The following is a 24,475-nucleotide window of genomic DNA, read 5'->3' on the forward strand; positions in this document are numbered from 1 at the left end:
AAATCGTTCACTTTTCACAAATTTTTTCACAAACTTTTGGTTTCTAACTTAAATTATTTACAAACAGCTTGTGCAATTATGGCATAAATGGTTGTAAATTCTTCTCTGGGATCCCCTTTGTTCAGAAATAGCAGACATATATGGCTTTGGCATTGCTTTTTGGTAATTAGAAGGCCGCTAAATGCCACTGCGCACCACACGTGTATTATGCCCAGCAGTGAAGGGGTTAAATAGGGAGCATGTAGGGAGCTTTTTGGGGTAGTTTTAGCTTTAGTGTAGTGTAGTAGACAACCCCAAGTATTGATCTAGGCCAATTTTGGTATATTTCATGCCACCATTTCACCGCTAAATGCGATCAAATTAAAAAAAACGTAAATTTTTTCTCAATTTTAGGTTTCTCACTGAAATTATTTACAAACACCTTCTGCAATTATGGCACAAATGGTTGTAAATGCTTCTCTGGGATCCCCTTTGTTCAGAAATAGCAGACATATATGGCTTTGGCATTGCTTTTTGGTAATTAGAAGGCCTCTAAATGCCGCTGCGCATCACACGTGTATTATGGCTAGCAGTGAAGGGGTTAATTATGTAGCTTGTAGGGAGCTTGCAGGGTTAATTTTAGCTTTAGTGTAGAGCTCAGCCTCCCACCTGAAACATCAGACCCCCTGATCCCTCCCAAACAGCTCTCTTCCCTCCCCCACCCCACAATTGTCCCCGCCATCTTAAGTACTGGCAGAAACTCTGCCAGTACTAAAATAAAAGGTATTTGGCCCTTTTTAAAAAAAAAAAAAAAAAAAAGCATATTTACATATGCTGATGTGTAGGATCCCCCCTTAGACCCCAACCTCACTGATCCCCCACCAAACTGCTCTCTAACCCTTCCCCTCTGCAATAATGGGCGCCATCTTGGGTACTGGCAGTACCCAGTTTTGTAACAAAATGTGCCTTTTTTTTTTAAATTCCCTTTTCTGTAGTGTAGCTTTCCCCCCCCACCGAGACCAACCCCCAACCGCTTCCAGGACCCTTAGATTGCATATTAGTGGGGGTTTTTTTTCAACTTTTCAACTTTTTTTTTTCTGTAGTGTAGCGGTTCCCACCCGCTCCCGCCCCGTGCACGCGCGCGCTCCCGTGCGCGCCCCCGTAGCTCCCGCCCCCGATCCCGCCCCCCTCCACTCCACATAGCGCACCGATGGCCGCCACCCGCCTCCCACGTAAGCTCCCACCCACCAACGATACCGGCCATCGATGTCCGGTGCAGAGAGGGCCACAGAGTGGCTCTCTCTGCATCGGATGGCCAAGGGGGGTTATTGCAGGATGCCTCCATATCGAGGCATCACTGCAATAACCGGAAAGCAGCTGGAAGCGAGCAGGATCGCTTCCAGCTGCTTTCCAGACCAAGGACGTACGCTACACGTCCTCGGTCATTAACTGACTTTTTTTTGAGGACGTGTGGCGTACGTCCTTGGTCGTTAAGGGGTTAAAGTGTCACTCCCATTACCCATAATCCCCAGTCATTCTTTGCCTTGAACATCGGAAGGATGTGCGAAGATGGTGTCTGAAAATATTGAATCCTTTAATGGGTACTTCTCTCTGCAAGCAAGGATTAGGGTCAAGCTATGTCCATGTAATTTTCTTTACTAAGAGCAATTGTGGCTTTTAGAAGTTAGTAAGCAGCAAGGTGGTCTTTGCTTAAATTCTAACACCAATGCTACCCCTTTATAGAAAACCAGGGTTGGTTACTCAGTTTTTCTTTTTGTACAAGTCCCTGTCAGAAGTTGGTGAATCTGTCACACCTAAGAAGATGTTCCTGCCCTGCAGCTGGATCCACAGGTAAGTGCTCTTGCCTTCTAGGTATTGAAGGACAGCACTTTAGGGGTTAATTCCTCAGTAGATTGGAAGATGGGACATCATTTATCCCTTTTATATAGGGATTTAATTTCTGGGCAGCAACTGCAGGTACTTTATTACTGTACTTTGGAGCATAAGGTGTTAACGGTTTTCCCCTTAGGTTAAGGCTGTACAGGAGAGTGGCAGAAGGGTGAATTATTTAGGGGACTACATTTTTTTATTGGAGCCCTTTTTTAGTTAATATTCTGTGGAACATAATATTAGGCACAATTTTTTATTTTAATTAATATGAGCGCATCAGAAACGCTCACTTTTCACATGTGTGGCGCAGTTACTTTTTCACAGTAGCGCTCATGTGACACTCCGCTCTTCCACTTTAGCCTTTGATATACCAGCTTGGAGAGCGGAGCTTTGTCTTGTCATTTTGCCTAAAGTGATTTAAAGGTCGGGTGTCTGATGATCTGTTGCAAGCTACTAGTGGGTCCTCCTGGTTTCCGGTGCGGTAAGTCTCCTCAGTCAGACTGATAATATAGAGGTGCTAGGATCGAATCCCTCATTGGAACTTGTGACAGTATTTTGTTTCCATATTACTGTGGGAATCATTTTTTTATTATGGGCTCTGAGTCAAATTTAGTTGTAAATTTTGATAAGTGTTTATATTGCTTGGAGGCTCAAATTATTCCTCCTGTGCAATTTTGTTCCACATGCTTAAATAAAATTTTATTGTCTAAGGACAAGGATTCCCCTTCTGAACCATATGTCTCTCAGGATAATGTTGTCCATACCATACCTCAACTGTCTCCTCAAACGTCCCAAGCATTAGCAGTTTCACATGCAGTGCCATGCGGTTCCTCTCAACAAGTTCCTGGGGGTGTTTATTTACCAAGAGATTTTGCAGCGCAAATAACTTCTGCGGTTTCTGCAGCCTTATCCGCTTTCCCTGCTGCTGGTAAGAGGAAATCTAAGAACATCTCTCATAAAAAGAGTTCTAACTCCACCAAGACCACGTAAGTCAGTCTCTCTGTTATTGGAGGATGATCATTCCTCAGTAACTTCTGAGGGCGAAATCTTTGACTCTGAAACACTAGCGGCTAGTACAGCTGATCCAGAGGAGGTTAATTTTAGATTTAAGCTGGAGCACCTCCATTTGCTTGTAAAGGAGGTCCTAGCTACATTGGAGGATTCTGACTCTTCCGTTTCCCCAAGGTCCATAAAAGTGTCACAGCCCTTCCTGGACGCCCTATTGTGGCAGGAATGGGGTCTTTGTTATCTAAGGTGTCTATATACTTGGATAGGGTATTGAGACCATATGTGAATTCTAGCTCTTATATCAAAGACACTGGGGACTTTTTATTGAAATTACAAGATCTACCATTTGAAAGTACTAAGGGGATCCTTTTTAGACTTGATGTGGCTTCATTGTACACATCTATGAAACTGAAACTGAAATTGGTGCTGTAAGTAAAATAATGAGCCAGGATGACAGATACAATACCCCACAGAGGGAATTTATTTTACAATTGTTGAGTATCGTCCTGAGTTGTAATTATTTTTTATTTGAAGATCATTATTACTTGCAGAGACAAGGCACAGCCATGGGTTCCAATGTCGCCCCTACTTAAGCCAATATATATATGAATGTATATGAGGAACATTTTGTATATGGTCATCCATTATTTCTTCAATATGGCGACACCTGGTGGTGATACATTGATGACATCTTTGGCGTGTGGCTGGGTGACATTGGGACCCTGGAACATTTTGTTAATGATCCAAATTCTGCAACCTGTCATATTAAATTTAAATTGGTATGTAGTGAGGAGAGTGTTGTTTTCCTTGATACTAGGGTACTTAAGAGTACCCATGGTCTTGTAGTGGATCTACATAAGAAAGAAACAGATTGCAACACTCTCTTACACTATAATAGTATGCATCCCCCTTCTTTGATCAGGTCTCTCCCTAGGAGCCAACTCTTAAGGGTGAAAAGGATTGTCTCTGAGATAGGCCCTATAGAGCAAAGACTGGCAGAAATGGGTGACCGGTTCAAGGTTAGGGGTTATCCATCAACCCTAAAACAAAAAGAAATTGAGAATGTGAGACAAATTCCCAGGCAAAATGTATTGGAACATAGAGAGGTAAAAGAGAAAAAGAAATCTAACAGATTAATCTTTGTCAGTCAATATTCAAAATTGAGTAATAGGGTACGCAAGATAATTTCCAATCATTGGCATATACTACAGACCTGTAACCCTGAGGTAATAGAGTTTAGAGAGCCACCTATGCCTGCCTTAAAAAGAGGCAGAAATCTGAAAGATTTATTGGTACATGCTGATATTGGCCCTTCGAAGGCGCTGTTTTCTATGCCTTGGCTGTTCCAATTGCAACAATATGATTAAAGGCCCTTCATTTAGCCTTCCAAGTACGGGTAAACAAATTGACATCAGGGGACACTATACTTGTAACACTGACTTTGCTGTGTACTACATTAAATGCCCATTTGGGATGGGGTATGTAGGGGAGACCACCCACTCTGTCCGTGAAAGGATAAATCAGCATAAAAGTAGATGTCCCTGTTGCCAATCACTTTTTGCTTGCTGGGCACAATCTAACTCAGCTGAGGTTTCAGGTCTTGGAACAAGTAGGACACCTCAGACGAGGTGGAGATAGAACTAAAAGGTTAAAAATAAGAGAGGTCTTTTGGATCAGTAAATTGGATACCATGTACCCTAGGGGAATGAACAGGGAGCTAGATTGGTCTCTATGCCTTTAAGGAGTTACGCCATATTAATACTGTTTGATTGTTGGGGCCTTGTAATATATAACGGTTATGTGCTTTAGAAAACTGATATCCATTATGTATTATTTTAGTGGGTAAATATGCTGATTAATTATTAACTATATATTGTTAGACTGACAATGATACTCTGGGATTGTGATATTTTTAATGACCACTAGATTGCATTGTTTCAGGTGTGCTACAGGTATGAGATATGGTGAATGTGGTCTATAAGGGTATTTAAGCTGTATTAACTCCAGGTGTAACCATGCATGATTAAGGACTAAGTCCGAAATGTTGCTATTTTGTGGTCTGGCTTTGATACTGTGCAGATTGCACTAATAAATCTGTTGAAGAAATTCTGGTGGTGCTGCTTACATTTTTGGGTACATATTCGTTTTTGGGTATTGTGCAGAACCCTGTAAGCTTGCATATTTCCCTGTTCCCAGGTGCTGGAAAACCTTTTGGACTTTCTCTGTTTCTACAAATCCTAAGAAGTCAAATAAACTTAAGAGTTTTTGATGTCATACCTTCTTCTGTAGAAGTATTTCCAGTTCCAGACTGTATGTCGGACATTATTGCTCAGGAATGGGAGAAGCCCCTGTTTTTAAGAAGATGTTTCCTGTGGCTGTCTCTGTGCGTGACTCGTGGCGCACCATACCAAAGGTAGAGGGTGCTATATCTACTCTAAGAGAACTACTATCCCTATTGAGGATAGCTCCTCTTTCAAAGACCCTATGGATAAAAAAAAACTGGAAGCTTATTTAAGATTGGCAACCAGTTTCAAGTATTGCTACAGTTGCATGGGCAGCCTCTTATTGGTGTGACTCCTTGTCCGTCCTCATTTCTGAAGAGACTACCATAGAGGAGATCCAGGATAGGATCAAGGCTCTAAAGCTGGCTAATCCTTTTATATGCGATGCCAGCATGCAAGTCGTTAGACTGGGAGCCAAAATTTCTAGCTTTGCAGTTCTAGCTTGCAGAGCTCTCTGGCTTAAGTCCTGGTCTGCGGATGTAATATCCAAGTCCAAACTCTTTTAACTTTTTATGGGCAAGACTCTTTTCGGTCCTGGTCTGGCCGAGATCATTTCTGAAATTACTGGTGGAAAGGGATCTTTCCTTCCTCAAGATAAGAAGGCTAGACCTAAGGGTCGCCAGAATTCTAATTTTCATACCTTTTCGTAACTTCAAGGGACAAAAGTCTTCCTCCTCTTCGTCCGAGCCAGAGCAACCTAGGACTTCATGGAGGTCAAGCCAAACATGGAATAAGAGCAGTCAAAGAAGCCTTCCTCTGACTCTAAGTCAGCATGAAGGGGCCACCCCCAATCCAGTCTAGGATCAAGTAGGGGGCAGGCTTTCATTCTTTTGTTAAGCTTGGATTTGCGGTGTCCCAGATCCTTGAGCTGTGGAAGTAGTATCCCAGGGATAAAGGATAGGGTTCAAGTCTTGTCCCCCAAGGGGCAGATTTATCCTGTCAAGATTGTATGCAAAACAGGTGAAGAGAGAGGCCTTCTTGAATTACGGACCTATCTTCTCTGGGAGTGATTGTTCCAGTAGCGGAACAGGGTCAAGGATTTTATTCAAATCTTTTTATAGTTCCTAAAAAGGAGGGAACTTTCCGACCCATATTGGATCTCAACAAATTTCTCAAGGTTCCATCATTCAAGATGGAATCTTTACGCTCAATTCTACCCTTAATTCAAGAGGGTCAGTTCATGTCTACCATAGACCTGAAGGACGCATATCTTCATGTCCCTATTCACAGGGATCATCACCAACTCCTACGGTTTGCCTTTTTTTTTATTTATTTATTTAATAAATGCTTTATTGAAAATTATATAATCAATACATACAATATAAGATAAAGATAATTACTTGTGCAACAAGACTGTTATCCTGTAAACATAAAACAATAACAGTTTTCCTTTGTGTAGGTTATGTGAGGCGGGTTGCTGACAAGAAGTTTGGTTATAGGTAAATAAACCAATGTACGTAAAACTTTAAACTGTACAAGATATTATATACGCAAGGTGAAAATTAAAGGAAATAGTTCCTGCAGAGAAAAAAAAAACATATGCTTTTTTTAATTTTTTTTTTTAGGCTACGGAGGTGGCGTGCTGACCAACTTGGGGCAATGAAGTTCAACTTCAAGTCTTTTGGCAGTATGAAGTGGGCATCAAGAGATCCATGGAACCGCTAGAGTGTCGATCAGAGCTGCTTGTGGACCTTTTGGTCTTGCGTATCTGTTCCCTCCGATTGCTCTCCTACCTCGAGTCATTGCTCGTATCAAGCAGGAGAGGGCGTCGGTGATTCTAATAGCTCCTGCCTGGCTTCACAGGATTTGGTTCGCGAATCTAGTGAAGATGTAATTTTTCCCCCCCTTGGAGGTTGCTTCTGAGTAAGGACTTTCTCTTCAGGGTCCCTTCCTCCACCCAAATCTAGATTCTCTGAAGCTGACTGCTTGGAGATTTAACGCCTAGTCTTGGCTTTTCTGAGAGGGTCATTGATACCATGCTTCAGGCTCGTAAAACTGTTACTCGTAAGATTTACCATAAGGTATGGCGTAAATACCTTCATTGGTGCGAATCAAAGGGTTTCTCTTGGAGTCGGGTGAGGGTTCCTTGCATTCTGTCGTTTCTTCAGGATGACTTGGAGAAAGGGTTGTCAGTCTATTCTAAAGGGTCAGATTTCTGCACCGTCTTTTTTTTCTTTTGCACAAATGTCTGGCAGATCTGCCAGATGTTCAATCGTTTTTGTTCAGGCGTTGTTCAGAATCAGGCCTGTGTTTAAACCTGTTGCTCCTCCTTGGAGCCTTAACCTTGTTCTTATTAAGTTTTTCAGCAGGCTCCATTTGAGCCTATGCATTCAGTTGATATTAAGTTGTTATCTTGGAAAGTTTTGTTTCTCCTTGCTATTTCGTCTGCTTGCAGAGTTTCCGAGCTTTCAGCTTTGCAGTGTGATTCCCCTTACCTTGTTTTTCATGCGGATAAGGCGGCCTTCGTACTAAGTTGTGTTTTCTTCCCAAAGTAGTATCGGATCGCAACATCGTTCAGAAAATTGTTGTTCCTTCCTTTTGTCTGAATCCTTCTTTTCAGAAGGAACGCCTGTTGCATAACCTGGATGTTGTGCGTGCGCTAAAATTTTATCTACAAGCAACTAAAGATTTTTGGCAATCTACTGCCATGTTCGTCGTCTTCTCTGGTAAGCCTAAGGGTCAGAAGGCTACTTCTCTTTCTCTCTGGTTGAGAAGTGTTATTCGGTTAGCATATGAGACAGCTGGACTACAGCCTCCTGAGAGAATTACCGCTCATTTCACTAGGGCTGTCTCTTCTTCCTGGGCTTTCAAAAATGAAGCAAATCTGAAAGGCGGCCACTTGGTCCTCATTGCATACTTTTTCCAAATTCTACAAATTTAATACTTTTGCCTCTGCTGAGGCTTCCTTTGGGAGAAAAGTTCTTCAAGTGATGGTGCCTTCTGTTTAGGTCTGCTGGTCTTGTTGTCTCTTCCATTCTGTGCCCTCTAGCTTGGGTATTGGTTCCCAGTAGTAATTGGAATTAATTTGTGGACTCTCCATGTCATTGGAAAAAAAACTAAATTTATGCTTACCTGATAAATTTCTTTCTTTCCTGGAATGGATAGTCCACGACCCGCCCTTAATTCGATTTAAGACAGTTTTTTTTTTATAAACCTCAGGTACCTCCTATACCCTTGTGTCATCTTCTCTTTTCCTTTGGCAGAATGACTGGGGACTATGGGTAATGGGAGTGACAATAGCTCTGCTGGGGTGTTCTTTGCCTTCGTCTGCTGGCCAGGAGTTGAATTCCCACTAGTAATTGGAATGAATTTGTGGACTCTGTGGAAATGTATTAGGTAAGCATACATTTTGTTTTTATCACAAGTTTCTGTTTACTTTGAATTATAACAGCAAACCTATTTAAAGTTATCAAACACATGATTTTTATATATTTCAGGAAACCATGAACCTAAAAACCAGAAACTTTAAAGGGACCTAAGGCCTTAGCTGGCTTACAAAAGTTCTGGTATATTCATTCAGTCAGATACTTGCCTCCTAAAAATCTTGTCTTTAGAAAGCTACAAAGGCACTGCTACCTCTGGAGCTTTCCACTGCCTTGCAAGTATAGGTGCACTCACAGCCAGTTCAGTGCCAGTGTTAGAGCAAGGAACAGGAACACACATTTTGGAGGGCAGTGGATATCATTGGAGGAAATGGTTGCCTCTTATCTTTTTAGAATATGAAAGATCATTTTTGTTTTTTTGTAAAACTTTCAGGATTTAAATAGGGAATGTCATTTTAAACAACTTTCCAATTTACTTTTATCACCAATTTTGCTTTGTTTTCTTGGTATTCTTAGTTGAAAGCTAAACCTAGGAGGTTCACATGCTAATTACTTAGACTTTGAAGACTGCCTCTAATCTGAATGCATTTTGACCACTAGATGGCATTAGTTCATGTGTTTCCCTGGAGTGAGCACTGTCAAGTCTGTCAAAAGAACTGAAACAAGGGGGCAGTTTGCAGAGGCTTAGATACAAGGTAATCACAGAGGTACAAAGTGTATTTCTATAACAGTGTTGGTTATGCAAAACTGGGGAATGGGTAATAAAGGGATTAGCTATCCTTTTAAACAACAAAAAATCTGGTGTTGACTGTCCCTTTAAGGTTGATCTTTAAAGGGAAACAGAACACTTTGAAGTTATAATATAAAATGTTGCATTCTACTTTCATTACTTATTTTGTCACCTTGTAGTGTAATTGTGATTAAATTCTGAGAATTACAAATGCATACTGCAGAGCTCACAAGCCTAATCCTGCTATGTATCTGTCCCTAATTGGACTTCGCATATGTGATCAGAAAAGTAGCAGCAAACAATGTGCATTTTGACAATAAAATAAGTCGCTGGCCTTTTTTACCACAGTAACAAGTCCCCTAAGTAAGGCAAATTGTGGGGGCGTTTTGGATTTAAAAAAAAAAAAAAGTTTCAGCAAACAAGGTGTTAATCTGCTCTTAAAACTTTCATGCTTAACTAATATGTTAACCTATTGAAAAATGAAATGTCTTCTAATCACCTGGTGTTTTATGTCCTTTAACCCCTTAACGACCGAGGACGTGCAGGGTACGTCCTCAAAAAAAAAAAAGGCAGTTAACGCCTGAGAACGTACCCTGCACGTCCTCGGTGTAGAAAGCAGCTGGAAGCGATCCTGCTCGCTTCCAGCTGCTTTCCGGTTATTGCAGTGATGCCTCGATATGGAGGCATCCTGCAATAACCTTTTTAAGCCATCCGGTGCAGAGAGAGCCACTCTGTGGCCCTCTCTGCACCGGAGATCGGTGGCTCACTGCGTTGGTGGGTGGGAGCCGGACCGGGAGGAGGGTGGCGGCCATCGATGGCCCTGCTGATGTGGAGGGGGGGCGGGATCGTGGGCGGGGATGGCCGGGGGCGCGCACGGGAGGGCGGGCACGTGCACGGGGAGGGAGCGGGTGGGAACCGCTACGCTACAGAAAATCAAATAATAAAAAATGTTAACAAATGTTAAAAATGGCTAAAAAGTTAAAAAAAAAAAAAACGATCAGCAAGGTGATGGGGGTTTGTCTGTGTGGGGGGGGAAGCTACACTACAGAAAAAAACCAACCAAACAAAAAAAAAAAGCACTTTTTTTTTTGCAAACTGGGTACTGGCAGACAGCTGCCAGTACCCAAGATGGCCCCCAATGAGGCAGAGGGAAGGGTTAGAGAGCGGTTTTGGGGGGGATCAGGGAGGTTGGGGGCTAAGGGGGGATCCTACACAGTAGCATATGTAAATATGCTAAAAAATTTTTTTTTTTTTTAAAAAACCCTTTTATTTTAGTACTGGCAGACTTTCTGCCAGTACTTAAGATGGCGGGGACAATTGTGGGGTGGGGGAGGGAAGGGAGCTGTTTGGGAGGGATCAGGGGGTGGGATGTGTCAGGTGGGAGGCTGATCTCTACACTAAAGCTAAAATTAACCCTGCAAGCTCCCTACAAACTCTCTAATTAACCCCTTCACTACTAGCCATAATACACGTGTGAGGCGCAGCAGGATTTAGCGGCCTTCTAATTACCAGAAAGCAACGCCAAAGTCATATATGTCTGCTATTTCTGAACAAAGGGGATCCCAGACAAGTATTTACAACCATTTGTGCCATAATTGCACAAGCTGTTTGTAAATTATTTCAGTGAGAAACCTAAAATTGTGAAAAATTTAACTTTTTTTTTAAATTTGATCGCATTTGGCGGTGCAATGGTGGCATGAAATATACCAAAATGTGCCTAGATCAATACTTGGGGTTGTCTACTACACTACACTAAAGCTAAAATTAACCCTACAAGCTCCCTAATTAACCCCTTAACTGCTGGGCATAATACACTTGTGGTGCGCAGTGGCATTTAGCGGCCTTCTAATTACCAAAAAGCAATGCCAAAGCCATATATGTCTGCTATTTCTGAACAAAGGGGATCCCAGAGAAGAATTTACAACCATTTATGCCATAATTGCACAAGTTGTTTGTAAATAATTTCAGTGAGAAACCGAAAGTTTGTGAAAAAATTTGTGAAAAAGTGAACGATTTTTTGTATATGATCGCATTTGGCGGTGAAATGGTGGTATGAAATATACCAAAATTGGCCTAGATCAATACTTTGGGATGTCTACTAAAAAAAAATATATACATGTCAAGGGATATTCAGGGATTCCTGAAAGATATCAGTGTTCTAATGTAACTAGCGCTAATTTTGGAAAAAGGTGGTTTGGAAATAGCGAAGTGCTACTTGTATTTATGGCCCTATAACTTGCAAAAAAAGCAAAGAACATGTAAACATTGGGTATTTCTAAACTCAGGACAAAATTTAGAAACTATTTAGCATGGGTGTTTTTTGGTGGTTGTAGATATGTAACAGATTTTGGGGGTCAAAGTTAGAAAAAGTGTTTTTTTTTTCCATTTTTCCTCATATTTTATAATTTTTTTTTATAGTAAATTATAAGATATGATGAAAATAATGGTATCTTTAGAAAGTCCATTTAGTGGCGAGAAAAACGGTATATAACATGTGTGGGTACAGTAAATGAGTAAGAGGAAAATTACAGCTAAACGCAAACACCGCAAAAATGTAAAAATAGCCTTGGTCTCAAACGGACAGAAAATGGAAAAGTGCTGTGGTCATTAAGGGGTTAAAGGACAGAATGAAATAAGATTCTCTCACACACACACACACACACACACAAACAATCTCAGACACCTACATTTCCAGTTCTGAATTGGTTCTGAATTGGTCAGATTGTGAGATTCACAAATCCACTGTTTCTTGTTGGGGGCTTTACATTTTATAGCTTAAAGGGACAGTCTACACCATCATTTTTATTGTTTTAAGAGATCGATAATCCCTTTACTACCCATTCCCTAGTTTTGCATAACCAACACAGTTATATTAATATACTTTTTACCTCTGTGATAACCTTGTATCTAAGCCTCTGCAGACTGCCCCCTTATTTCAGTTATTTTGTCAGACTTGCATTTAGCCAATCAGTGCTGGCTTACAGGTAACTCCATGTGCATGAGCACAGTGTTATCTATATGACACACATGAACTAACAACCTTTAGTGGTGAAAAACTGTCATAATGCATTCAGAAAAGAGGCGGCCTTCAAGGTCTAAGAAATTAGCATATGAACCTCCTAGGTTTAGCTTTCAACTAAGAATACCAAGAGAACAAAGCAAAATTGGAGATAAAAGTAAATTGGAAAATTGTTTAAAATTGCATGCCCTTTCTGAATCATGAAAGTTTTGTTTTCTTGGTATCCTTTATCAAAGAGTAAAAACTAGGTAGGCTCATAAGAGCAGAGTGTGCACTTGTCTTTAGTACTCTATGGCAGGAGTGTTTGTAGCTTTGTTATACAATGTTGCAAAACACTGCTGCCATAGAATACTAAAGACAGGTGCACACTCATGAGCCTACCTAGGTTAACTCTTCAATGAAAGATAACCAGAGAACAAATCAAATTTTTGATAACAGAAGTAAATTGGTAAAAATTGTATGCTCTATTTGAATCATGAAAGTTTCATTTTGGCTGTCCCTTTAATATTGGCAAAACTTTTACCTGGGTGGTCAGTAAAATAAGCTGGGTGGTGTTCCCATTTAAAATGTTCCTAGGGAGAACACTGCATATAAACAGAGCTAAATAAATTATGTACCATAACAATTTTCTCTTCTTCTTTTAGTTTCCTCATGACCTAAAGAAACTAAAACACTGATCTGAAGAATTTGCCAGGCTACATATGAATGGTTCATGCTTCTTCTATTACTTGCGTTACTGACAGAGGACAGACATCAACAGTGGGCTGTGTACTTCATGTTCTGCAGTATAGCGTGTTTAAGGGGCATTGTAATTAAATGAAGTTAGTGCTGCAATTTGCGCAGAGACTGTAAGCCATGTATTTTGCACATCCTTGTTTTTGGTCTGCTTGCATTGTATCCCTTATTATATGTACTGTCCAATGTCCTATCTAATAGAGCTCAACATTTATTTTAGATTTTTAACAAAGATCATTACCATTGCAAACCTCAAAAGCTCACAAATTGCTAAACAATTTATTAGCAGACACCAATTTGGAAACCATGTGCCAGGAACTAAAATATCACATCTCCTTGCTGCATTAATACGTTGCCTCCTTAGTCTGAATGAGATTATTATTTTTTGTACAAAAGTGAACCAAAGACGTAATGCAGTGCCTTAAATAAATGCAGTAACATTTTCCAATATAGATCTGTAACACTTTTCAAACAGTTAAAGATTACCGGCAACATTAACTCATTGTAGGGTAATAAACTCTAACCACTGTCAAAGCAACATGGATTCATAAAAGTTGTTTTATCTACTTGCACATAGTATTTTTACAGATAGTGGAACATTTAATACTTTTGTAGATTGCTTAAAATTGCCATTCATTTCAGAAGGATCTGTCAGTAGAGCGGTGATTATTGTGTATTCGGATTATACTTTACATTTTAGACATGATTCCTTACAGATCATGAAAACAACTGTGACTTGGCTAGCTATGAATACATTAGAAACCCAAACCTGTGCATGGGCTTGAAATTCTGCTGCCTTACACAGATTAAGCACAAGACTTTAAAATTCCTTCAGATAGCAGCAATTTGTATGTATTTTATGTGATTAAAGCGTTAACTATAATTGTGGTGAAGCGCGAACCTGTTTGAGAAATTTAGATTTTTTTGTACTAAATCCCCACTGTTTGATAACAGGAGATTTATGTATGACCTCAATGCGATATATTGTAGGTCTATTTTGGATTTAAACAGATTTGAAGTTGTTTCATGCTCCTGCAGATAATCTAAATATGGATGTCAGAAAGCACCTGTATGCATTTTACTATTAACTACTGTTCTTCTGTTTTGTTCTATGCAGTACAAGGAAAGCATTACGCTTTCCTTAAAGAAAGTAAAACTGTATCTAAAATATATTTTTGACTTTTCACATAAAAATACTGTGCCTGAACTAGATTATTTAAGTTAAATACAAATGATTAGTAATAGATATCAATGCTATTGGTTATGTAAGTTTAGGTAACATCCAAAGTGCCTGAAATTAAGTTATGGCTTAAAGGGTTGGCTCAAAATAATGATTTCTTAATATATGCCTTATTGGTTGGTTTATGATACCTCAACAATTTTCAATAAAACATTTTACAGTTGGTATTGTTGGTTTGTTAATCAGATATACATGTTTGCTGTCACATAAAGGTAGGAACTTCTTGTAGTCAAAGGTCTTGAGACTCTTTAGCATTCATTTCAAACTACACTGCCTTGGCATTTTAGTGACCCACTGTATCCTATATAAGAAAATGTATGCTTACCTGATAAATTTATTTATTTCCGGATATGGCGAGTCCACAGCTTCCTCAATTACTATTGGGAATACTACTCCTGGCCAGCAGGAGGAGGCAAAGAGCACCACAGTCAAACTGTTAAAGGGACAGTCTAGTATAAATTAAACTTTCATTATTCAGATAGGACTTTTAATTTGAATCAACTTTCTAATTTACTTTTATCATCAAATTTGCTTTTTTCTCTTGGTATTCTTAGTTTAAACTAAACATAGGTAGGCTCATATGCTAATTTCTAAGCCTTTGAGAACTGCCTCTTACCACATATCAAATTAGCATACAGAGTTCAGAAAAATATCCCATTGTTAAAGGGACAGTCTAGTATAAATTAAACTTTCATTATTCAGATAGGACTTGTAATTTTAATCAACTTTCCAATTTACTTTTATCATCAAATTTGCTTTTTTCTCTTGGTATTCTTAGTTTAAACTAAACATAGGTAGGCTCATATGCTAATTTCTAAGCCTTTGAGGGCTGCCTCTTATCACATGCTGTTTAAATCTCTTTTCAACACAAAGAGACAGAAAGTACACGTGGGCCATATAGATAACACTGTGTTCAGGCACAGGGGGTTATTTAAGATTTAGCACAAAACAATGCTAAATTTAAGACAATAGATAATAAACAGTCATGTGATCAGGGGGCTGGAAGAAGGTTCCTAGATACAAAGGTAATCACAGAGGTAAAAAGTGTATTAATATAACTGTGTTGGTTATGCAAAACTGGGGAATGGGTAAAAAAGGGATTATCTATCTTTTAAAACAATAACAATTCTATGGTAGACTGTCCCTTTAAAGGACCAGTCAACACAGTAGATTTGCATAATCAACAAATGCAAGATAACAATACAATGCAATAGCACTTAGTCTGAACTTCAAATGAGTAGTAGATTTTTTTTTTCTGACAATTTAAAAAGTTATGTTTTTTTCCACTCCCCCTGTACCATATGACAGCCATCAGCCAATCACAAATGCATACACGTACCATGTGACAGCCATCAGCCATTCACAAATGCATACACACTTATTCTTGCACATGCTCAGTAGGATCTGGTGACTCAAAAACTTATAAATATAAAAATACTGTGCACATTTTGTTAATGGAAGTAAATTGGAAAGTTGTTTAAAATGGCATGCTCTATCTGAATAATGAAAGTTTAATTTTGATTGAGTGTCCCTTTAAGTATCACTTCCCTTCCCACAACCCCCAGTTATTCGACCGAAGGGAAATGGAGACAAAAAAAGGAGTAACACAAGGTGTAGAGGTGCCTGAGATTTAGTAAAAAATAACTGCCTTGAAATAAAGGGCAGGGCCGTGGACTCACCATATCCGGAAATAAATACATTTATCAGGTAAGCATACATTTTTCTCTTGTAAGATGTATCGAGTCCACGGATTCATCCATACTTGTGGGATATTCTCCTTCCCTACAGGAAGTGGCAGAGAGAGCACCCACAGCAGAGCTGTCTATATAGCTCCTCCCTTAGCTCCACCCCCAGTCATTCTCTCTGCCTGCTTAACTGCTAGGAAGGGCAAAGTGAGTGTGGTGACAAAAATGTTAGTTTTTATTTTCTCAAGCAAAAGTTTGTTATTTTAAATGGTACCGGTGTGTACTATTTACTCTCTGGCAGAAAAGGGATGAAGATTTCTGCAAGGAGGATGATGATCTTAGCATTTTGTAACTAAGATCCACTGCTGTTCTCACAAGGGCTGAAGAGTACAGGAAAACTTCAGTTGGGGGAACAGTTTGCAGGCTAAACTGCATTAAGGTATGTTCAGTCTATTTTTTTCTAGACAGACTGTGTTATTTCTAGAAAAGGCTGGCAATATCCCCATGAGGGAAAGGTAAGCTGTATTCAGTAAAAGAGGAATCCAAGCTTGCATAAAGGGCTCATAGTTACTGGTGACACTAATAGGAAAAAACATTTTGGTTTAGTTACAAATAAAACGTTTTTTGAGGGACTTTAAGGGGTCTTTGTGGCTTGTTTAAGGGTTATTAACCCACATGGCTAGTTTAAGAAACACACTGTGGTGTTTTGTAGGCCCCATAACTTCGAGTGAGGTGGGAGGGGCCTATTTTCAGTTGCACAGTTTATTTACCTCAGAAGCATCCAGCTACTTCTCCAGAGATTCCTGCTGTATTTGAGGGCTCTAAAGAGGTTTTTTCCCCACAAATCGTTCCTAAAGGGCAGGTAGCAGAGCTGTGGCAAGGTGCTGAACGTTATTTTACCGGTTTTGAATTTTTTTTTCAATCCGGTTTTTACATTAAGGGGTTAATTGTTTATTTGCATAGTTGTGCAAAGTTACTAAGGCTTTATGATGCTACTGTAAAAATTTTGTTGTGTTTACTGCTTTTTTACACTGTTTTGCAGAGTTTGTGCAGCTTTTTTTCTCTTAAAGGCACAGTACCGTTTTTGTTTAAAGTGTTATTTACTTTGATTAAAGTGTTTTCCAAGCTTGCTTGTTACATTACTAGCCTGTTTAACATGTCTGACACCAAGGAGAATCCTTGTTCTATGTGTTTAGAAGCCATTGTGGAACCCCCTCTGTCCCACTTGCACTGATATGTCTATAAATTATAAAGAGCATATTTTAGCACTTAAAAATATTGCAATAGATGATTCTCAGATAGAAGGAAATGAGGGTTTAGCATCTAGCTCTCCCCAAGTGTCACAACCAGTAACGGCCGAACAAATGACGCCAAGTACCTCTAGTGCGTCTAATTCATTTACTTTACAAGACATGGCCACAGTTATGAATAAAACCCTCACAGAGGTTTTCTCTAAACTGCCTGGTTTACAAGGAAAGCGTGTCAGCTCTGGGTTAAGAACAAATGCTGAGCCTCCGCTTATTGCTCACGGAGGTATTAGCTACTCTAGACGATTGTGACCCTATAGTGGTCCCAGAAAAATTGTGTAAAATGGACAGATACTTAGAGGTTCCTGTTTACACTGATGTTTTTCCAGTCCCTAAGAGGATTGTGACTATTGTTACTAAGGAGTGGGATAGACCAGGTATTCCGTTCGCTCCCCCTCCTGTTTTTAAGAAAATGTTTCCCATATCTGACACCATATAGGACTTGTGGCACACTAAGGTGGAGGGAGCTATTTCTACTATTGCTAAGCGTACAACTATACCTATCGAAGACAGTTGTGCTTTCAAAGATCCTATGGATAAAAAATTAGAGGGTCTCCTAAAGAAAATTTTTGTTCATCAAGGTTTTCTTCTCCAACCTATTGCATGCATTGTTCCTGTAACTACTGCAGCTGCTTTCTGGTTTGAGGCTCTAGAAGAGGCTCTCCAGGTGAAGACTCCATTAGAGGATATTATAGATAAAATTAAGGCCCTTAAGTTGGCTAATTCTTTCATTACAGATGCCGCTTTCCAAATGGCTAAATTAGCGGCAAAGAATTCCGGTTTTGCCATTTTAGCACGCAGGGTGTTATGGCTTAAGTCCTGGTCTGCTGATGTGTCATCAAAATCTAAATTGTTGAACATCCCTTTCAAAGGAAAGACCCTATTCGAGCCTGCACTGAAAGAAATTATTTCAGACATCACTGGAGGTAAAGGCCATGCTCTCCCTCAGGATAAAACAAATAAGATGAGGACCAAACAAAATAATTCAAGTGTGGTCCCGCTTCAGCTTCCCCTGCAGCAAAGCAAGAGGGGAATTCTGTCCAATCCAAATCAGTCTGGAGACCTAACCAGGCTTAGAACAAAAGTAAACAGGCCAAGAAGCCTGCTGCTGCCTCTAAGACAGCATGAAGGGGTAGCCCCCGATCCGGGACCGGATCTAGTAGGGGGCAGACTCTCTCTCTTTGCTCAGGCTTGGGCAAGAGATGTTCACGTTTCCTGGGCTTTAGAAATTGTGTCCCAAGGATATCTTCTGGACTTCAAAGACTCCCCCCCAAGGGGGAGATTTCACATTTCTCAATTGTCTGCAAACCAGACAAAGAGAGAGGCGTTCTTACGCTGTGTAGAAGACCTACATTCCATGGGAGTGATTCGCCCAGTTCCAAGAGCGGAACAAGGGCTAGGTTTTTACTCCAACCTGTTTGAGGTTCCCAAAAAAGAGGGAACTTTCAGACCAATCTTGGATCTCAAAATTCTAAACAAATTCCTCAGAGTACCATCTTTCAAGATGGAGACTATTCGGACTATTCTTCCTCTGATCCAGGAGGGTCAATATATGACTACCGTGGACTTAAAGGATGCTTATCTGCACATCCCTATTCACAGAGATCATCATCAATTCCTCAGATTCGCCTTTCTGGACAGGCATTACCAGTTTGTGGCCCTTCCCTTCGGGTTGGCCACGGCTCCCAGAATTTTCACAAAGGTGCTAGGGTCCCTTTTGGCGGTTCTAAGACCGCGGGGTATAGCAGTGGTGCCTTATCTAGACGACATCTTAATTCAGGCGTCGACTTTCCAGCTAGCCAAGTCTCACATCGACATCGTGTTGGCTTTTCTGAGATCTCACAGGTGGAAGGTGAACATAAAAAAAGAGTTCTCTCGTCCATCTCACAAGAGTTTCCTTCCTAGGGACTCTGATAGACTCGGTAGAAATGAAAATATTTCTGACGGAGGTCAGAAAATCAAAACTTTTAATCACTTGCCAAGCTCTTCATTCCATTCCTCGCCCAGCAGTGGCTCAGTGTATGGAAGTAATCGGACTTATGGTGGCGGCAATGGACATAGTTCCTTATGCCCGCCTACACCTCAGACCACTGCAACTATGCATGCTCAAACAGTGGAATGGGGATTATGCAGATTTATCTCCTCAACTGCATCTGGACCAAGAGACCAGAGATTCTCTTCTCTGGTGGTTGTCTCAGGACCACCTGTCTCAGGGAATATGTTTCTGCAGGCCAGAGTGGCTCATAGTAACGACAGATGCCAGCCTGCTAGGCTGGGGTGCAGTCTGGAAATCCCTGAAAGCACAGGGCTTATGGTCTCTGGAGGAATCTCTGCTCCCGATAAACATTCTAGTACTGAGAGCGATATTCAATGCGCTTCAGGCATGGCATCAGCTAGCTGCGGCCAAATTCATCAGATTTCAGTCGGACAACATCACGACTGTAGCCTATAACAATCATCAAGGAGGAACACAGAGTTCTCTAGCGATGATGGAGGTAACCAAAATTATCCGATGGGCGGAGGATCACTCTTGCCATCTCACAGGAATCCATATCCCAGGGCTAGAGAACTGGGAGGCGGATTTCCTAAGTCGTCAGACTTTTCATCCGGGGGAGTGGGAGCTCCATCCGGAGGTATTTGCCCAGCTGATTCAGCTATGGGGCACACCAGAATTGGATCTGATGGCGTCCCGACAGAATGCCAAACTTCCGCGTTACGGGTCCAGGTCCCGGGATCCCCAGGCGGTACTGATAGATGCTCCTCTAGCAGTGCCCTGGTCCTTCAATCTGGCTTATGTATTTCCACCGTTTCCTCTCCTCCCACGTCTGGGTGCCAGAATCAAGCAGGAGAAAGCTTTGGTGATTCTGATAGCGCCTGTGTGGCCACGCAGGACTTGGTATGCAGACCTGGTGGACATGTCATCTGTTCCACCGTGGACTCTGCCAATGAGGCAGGACCTTCTAATCCAAGGTCCGTTCAAGCATCCAAATCTAATTTCTCTGCGTCTGACTGCTTGGAGATTGAAAGCCTGATTCTATCAAAGCGTGGTTTCTCTGAGTCGGTCATTGATACCCTGATTCAGGCTAGAAAGCCTGTCACCAGGAAAATCTATCATAAGATTTGGCGCATATATCTTTGTTGGTGTGAATCCAAGGGTTACTCATGGAGTAAGATTAGGATTCCTAGAATTTTGTCTTTTCTCCAAGAAGGATTGGAGAAGGGAATATCAGCTAGTTCCTTAAAGGGACAAATATCTGCTTTGTCTATTCTTTTACACAAACGTCTGGCAGATGTCCCAGACGTTCAAGCGTTTAGTCAGGCCTTGGTCAGGATCAAGCCTGTATTTAAACCTGTTGCTCCGCCATGGAGCCTAAACTTGGTTCTTAAAGTTCTTCAAGGGGTTCCGTTTGAACCTATGCATTCCATAGATATTAAGCTTCTATCTTGGAAAGTTTTGTTTTTAGTAGCTATCTCTTTGGCTTGAAGAGTTTCTGAGTTATCTGCTTTACAGTGTGACTCACCTTATCTTAATTTCCATGCAGATAAGGTGGTTTTACGTACCAAACCTGGATTCCTTCCTAAGGTTGTTTCTAATAGGAATATCAATCAGGAAATTGTTGTTCCTTCGCTGTGTCCTAATCCTTCTTCAAAGAAGGAACGTCTGTTGCACAATCTTGATGTGGTTTGTGCTTTAAAGTTCTACTTACAAGCAACCAAAGATTCCGTCAAATATCTTCATTGTTTGTTGTCTATTCTGGTAAGTGGAGAGGTCAAAAGGCTACGGCTACCTCTCTTTTTTTTTTTGGCTGCAAAGCATCATCCGTATGGTTTATGAGACTGCTGGCCAGCAGCCTCCTGAAAGAATTACTGCTCATTCTACTAGAGCAGTGGCTTCCACATGGGCTTTTAAAAATGAGGCTTCTGTTGAACAGATTTGTAAGGCGGCGACTTGATCTTCGCTTCATACTTTTTCCAAATTTTACAAATTCGATTCTTTTGCTTCTTCGGAGCCTATTTTTGGGAGAAAGGTTCTACAAGCAGTGGTGCCTTCCGTTTAAGGAACCTGTCTTGTCCCTCCCTTCATCCGTGTCCTAAAGCTTTGGTATTGGTATCCCACAAGTATGGATGAATCCGTGGACTCGATACATCTTACAAGAGAAAACATAATTTATGCTTACCTGATAAATTTCTTTCTCTTGTGATGTATCGAGTCCATGGCCCGCCCTGTCTATTTAAGACAGGTAGTATATTTTTATTTAAAAAACTTCAGTCACCACTGCACCCTATAGTTTCTCCTTTTTCTTTCTAGCCTTCGGTCGAATGACTGGGGGGTGGAGCTAAGGGAGGAGCTATATAGACAGCTCTGCTGTGGGGGCTCTCTCTGCAATTTCCTGTAGGGAAGGAGAATATCCCACAAGTATGGATGAATCCGTGGACTTGATACATCACAAGAGAAAGAAATTTATCAGGTAAGCATAAATTCTGTTTTTCTTTTCTTTCCTCAGATATGGTGAGTCAACGGCTTCATCAATTACTGTTGGGAACCAATATCCAAGCTAGAGGGCACAGATGAATAGGGAGGGAAAAGACAGGCAGACCTAAACAGAAGGCATTATCACTTGAATACCCTTACTCCCAAAGACGCCTCGTCCGAGGCAAAAGTTAAAATTTGGAAAGAGAATGCAAAGAGAACCAAGTTGCAGCCTTGCAAAACTGTTCCACAGAAGCTTCATTTTTGAAAGCCCAAGAAGAGGAGACAGCCCTAGTGGAAAGAGCGGTACTTCTCTCAGGAGGCTGCAGTCCAGCAGTCTCATAAGCAAAACTAATTATAATTCTCAACCATAGAGAAATAGAAGTAACAGTAGCTCTCTGACCTTTACGTTTCCCAGAGAAACAAACAGGGCAGAAGACTGGCGAAAATCCTTAGTCGCCTGTATTTTTTTTTGTTTATAAAGCACACACAACATTCAAGTTGTTCAACAACGTTCCTTATGAGAACATAGAGAAGGAACAACAAATTCTTTATTAATATATCTGTCCAAAACTATAGGAAGGAAACCTAACTTAGTACAAAGAACCGCCTTATCGACAAGAAAGCTAAAAAAAGGCGAATCACACTGCAAGGTGAGAATTCTGAAACTCTCCGAGCAGAAGAGACAGCAATAAGAAACAAAACCTTCCAAGATAACAAATCTATGGAATGCAATGGCTCAAAAAGAGCCTGCTGTAAAACATTAAAGGGACAGTCTACAACAGAATTGTTATTGTTTTAAGATAGATAATCCCTTTTTTACCCATTCCCCAGTTTTGCATAACCAACACAGTTATATTTATATATTTTTTACCTCTGTGATTATCTTGTATCTGAGCCTCTGCAAACTGCCCCTTTTTTCAGTTCTTTTGACAGACTTGTAGTTTAGCCAATCAGTGATAGCTCCCAGGTAACTTCACGTGCATGAGCACAGTGTTATCTATATGAAATTCATGAACTAACACCCTCTAGTGGTGAAAAACCTGTTAAAATGCATTCTTAAGAGGCGGCCTTCAAGGTCTAAGAAATTAACATATGAACCTCCTAGGTTAAGCTTTCAACTAAGAATACCAATAGAACAAAGCAAAATTGGTGATAAAAGTAAATTGGAAAATTGTTTAAAATTACATGCTCTATCTGAATCATGAAAGTTTATTTTGGACTAGACTGTCCCTTTAAGAACAAAGTTAAGGCTCCAAGAAAGAGCAACAGACTTAAAGGGACACTGAACCCACATTTTTTCTTTTGTGATTCAGATTGAGCATGACATTTTAAGAAACTTTCTAATTTACTCCTATTATCAAATTTTCTTTATTCTCTTGGTATCTTTATTTGAAATGCAAGAATGTAAGTTTAGATGACGGCCCGTTTTTGGTGAACAACCTGGGTTGTTCTTGCTGATTGGTGGATAAATTCATCCACTAATAAAAAAAATGCTGTCCAGAGTCTGAACTAAGAAAAAAGCTTACATGCCTTCTTTTTTAAATAAAGATAGCAAGAGAATTAAAAAATATTGATAATAGGAGTAAATTAGAAAGTTGCTTAAAATTGCATTCTCTATCTGAATCACGAAAGAAAAAAATTTGGGTTCAGTGTCCCTTTAACACAGGCCAGATTATGAACAAGGCCTGACAAAAAGATTGCACATCAGGCACATCTGCCAGACGCTTATGTAGCAAAATAGTAAAATGCAGAATCTGACCCTTCAGGGTACTGATTAACAAACCCTTCTCCAGACTTTCCTGGAGAAAAGACAAAATCCTGGGAATCCTGACCCTACTCCAAGAGTAGCCCTTGGATTCACACCAATAAAGATATATACGCCAGAACCTTTGGCAAATCTTACTAGTAACAGGCTTGCAAGTCTCAATCATGGGCATCTATTTATCAAGCTGTCAACCGCAAATACGCTGGAATTCCACAGCGTATTTGTGGTGATCCTGATTCGCCGTAGTTATCAAACCCTACAGACCGGGAAAAGTAGAATATAGTGACGTAACATACGATCCGCCGGACTCAGTCCGACACAGATCGATGGTTACGTCACTACAGATGTTCCGAACGCAAATTCGGCACAATCTGACTACTTTTGCTAGTTATCAAAAAAATACCAGGTACGCTCGCCACTATTCCGGCCCTGGTGGCGGCGGATGCCATAGGAATCAATGGGAGTCTGAAAACAGTGAAAGCTTATGTTCGCTGCTGTCCGATATCCCATTGATTCCTATGGGAATGTTTACACCTAACACCCTAACGTGTACCCCGAGTCTAAACACTCCTAATCTGCACCCCCTACACCGCCGCCACCTACATTATACTTATTAACCCCTAAACCGCCGCTCACGGAGCCCACCACAACTAAATAAAGTGTTTAACCCCTAAAGCGCCGCTCCCGGACCCCGCCACCACCTACATTATATGTATTAACTTCAAATGAATAAAGATGGATACAGCACCCACTACTCACTAGTGCACGGAGAGGGCTGACCAAGCCCAAACAATTCAAGTAAAAGAAGGCAGCCTCCAGCAGTGAGCAAAGTGACTTTTATTTTTAAACACAGGTCAAATACAGCAACGTTTCGGGCTAACAATAAGCCCTTTCTCAAGCCTGACATAAATTGAACAAAACACCATTTAAATAGCCATATTGGCGCCAAACAATTGTGAAAAAATTGCACATATATATCGCCCTCTAGTGGTGGACTTGAATATTGCATGTCAAAAATACATTTCTTACAATTACAAA

At 40.6% G+C, this 24,475-nt stretch overlaps 1 protein-coding gene across 1 annotated transcript in view; it reads left to right on the plus strand.

The window, feature by feature from the left end:
* The window catches only part of MAGT1 (magnesium transporter 1), a 29,048-nt gene extending 14,677 nt beyond the window's left edge, over window positions 1–14,371 (plus strand). The window contains exon 10 of the mRNA XM_053699333.1: window positions 12,876–14,371. Within this exon, the coding sequence (XP_053555308.1) occupies window positions 12,876–12,891 (16 nt within the window). The 3' untranslated portion in view covers window positions 12,892–14,371. The remainder of the gene's footprint in view (window positions 1–12,875) is intronic.
* The last annotated feature ends 10,104 nt before the right edge of the window (window positions 14,372–24,475 follow it).

This window comes from Bombina bombina, chromosome 1, assembly GCF_027579735.1.
Source record: "Bombina bombina isolate aBomBom1 chromosome 1, aBomBom1.pri, whole genome shotgun sequence".
NCBI lineage: Eukaryota > Metazoa > Chordata > Amphibia > Anura > Bombinatoridae > Bombina > Bombina bombina.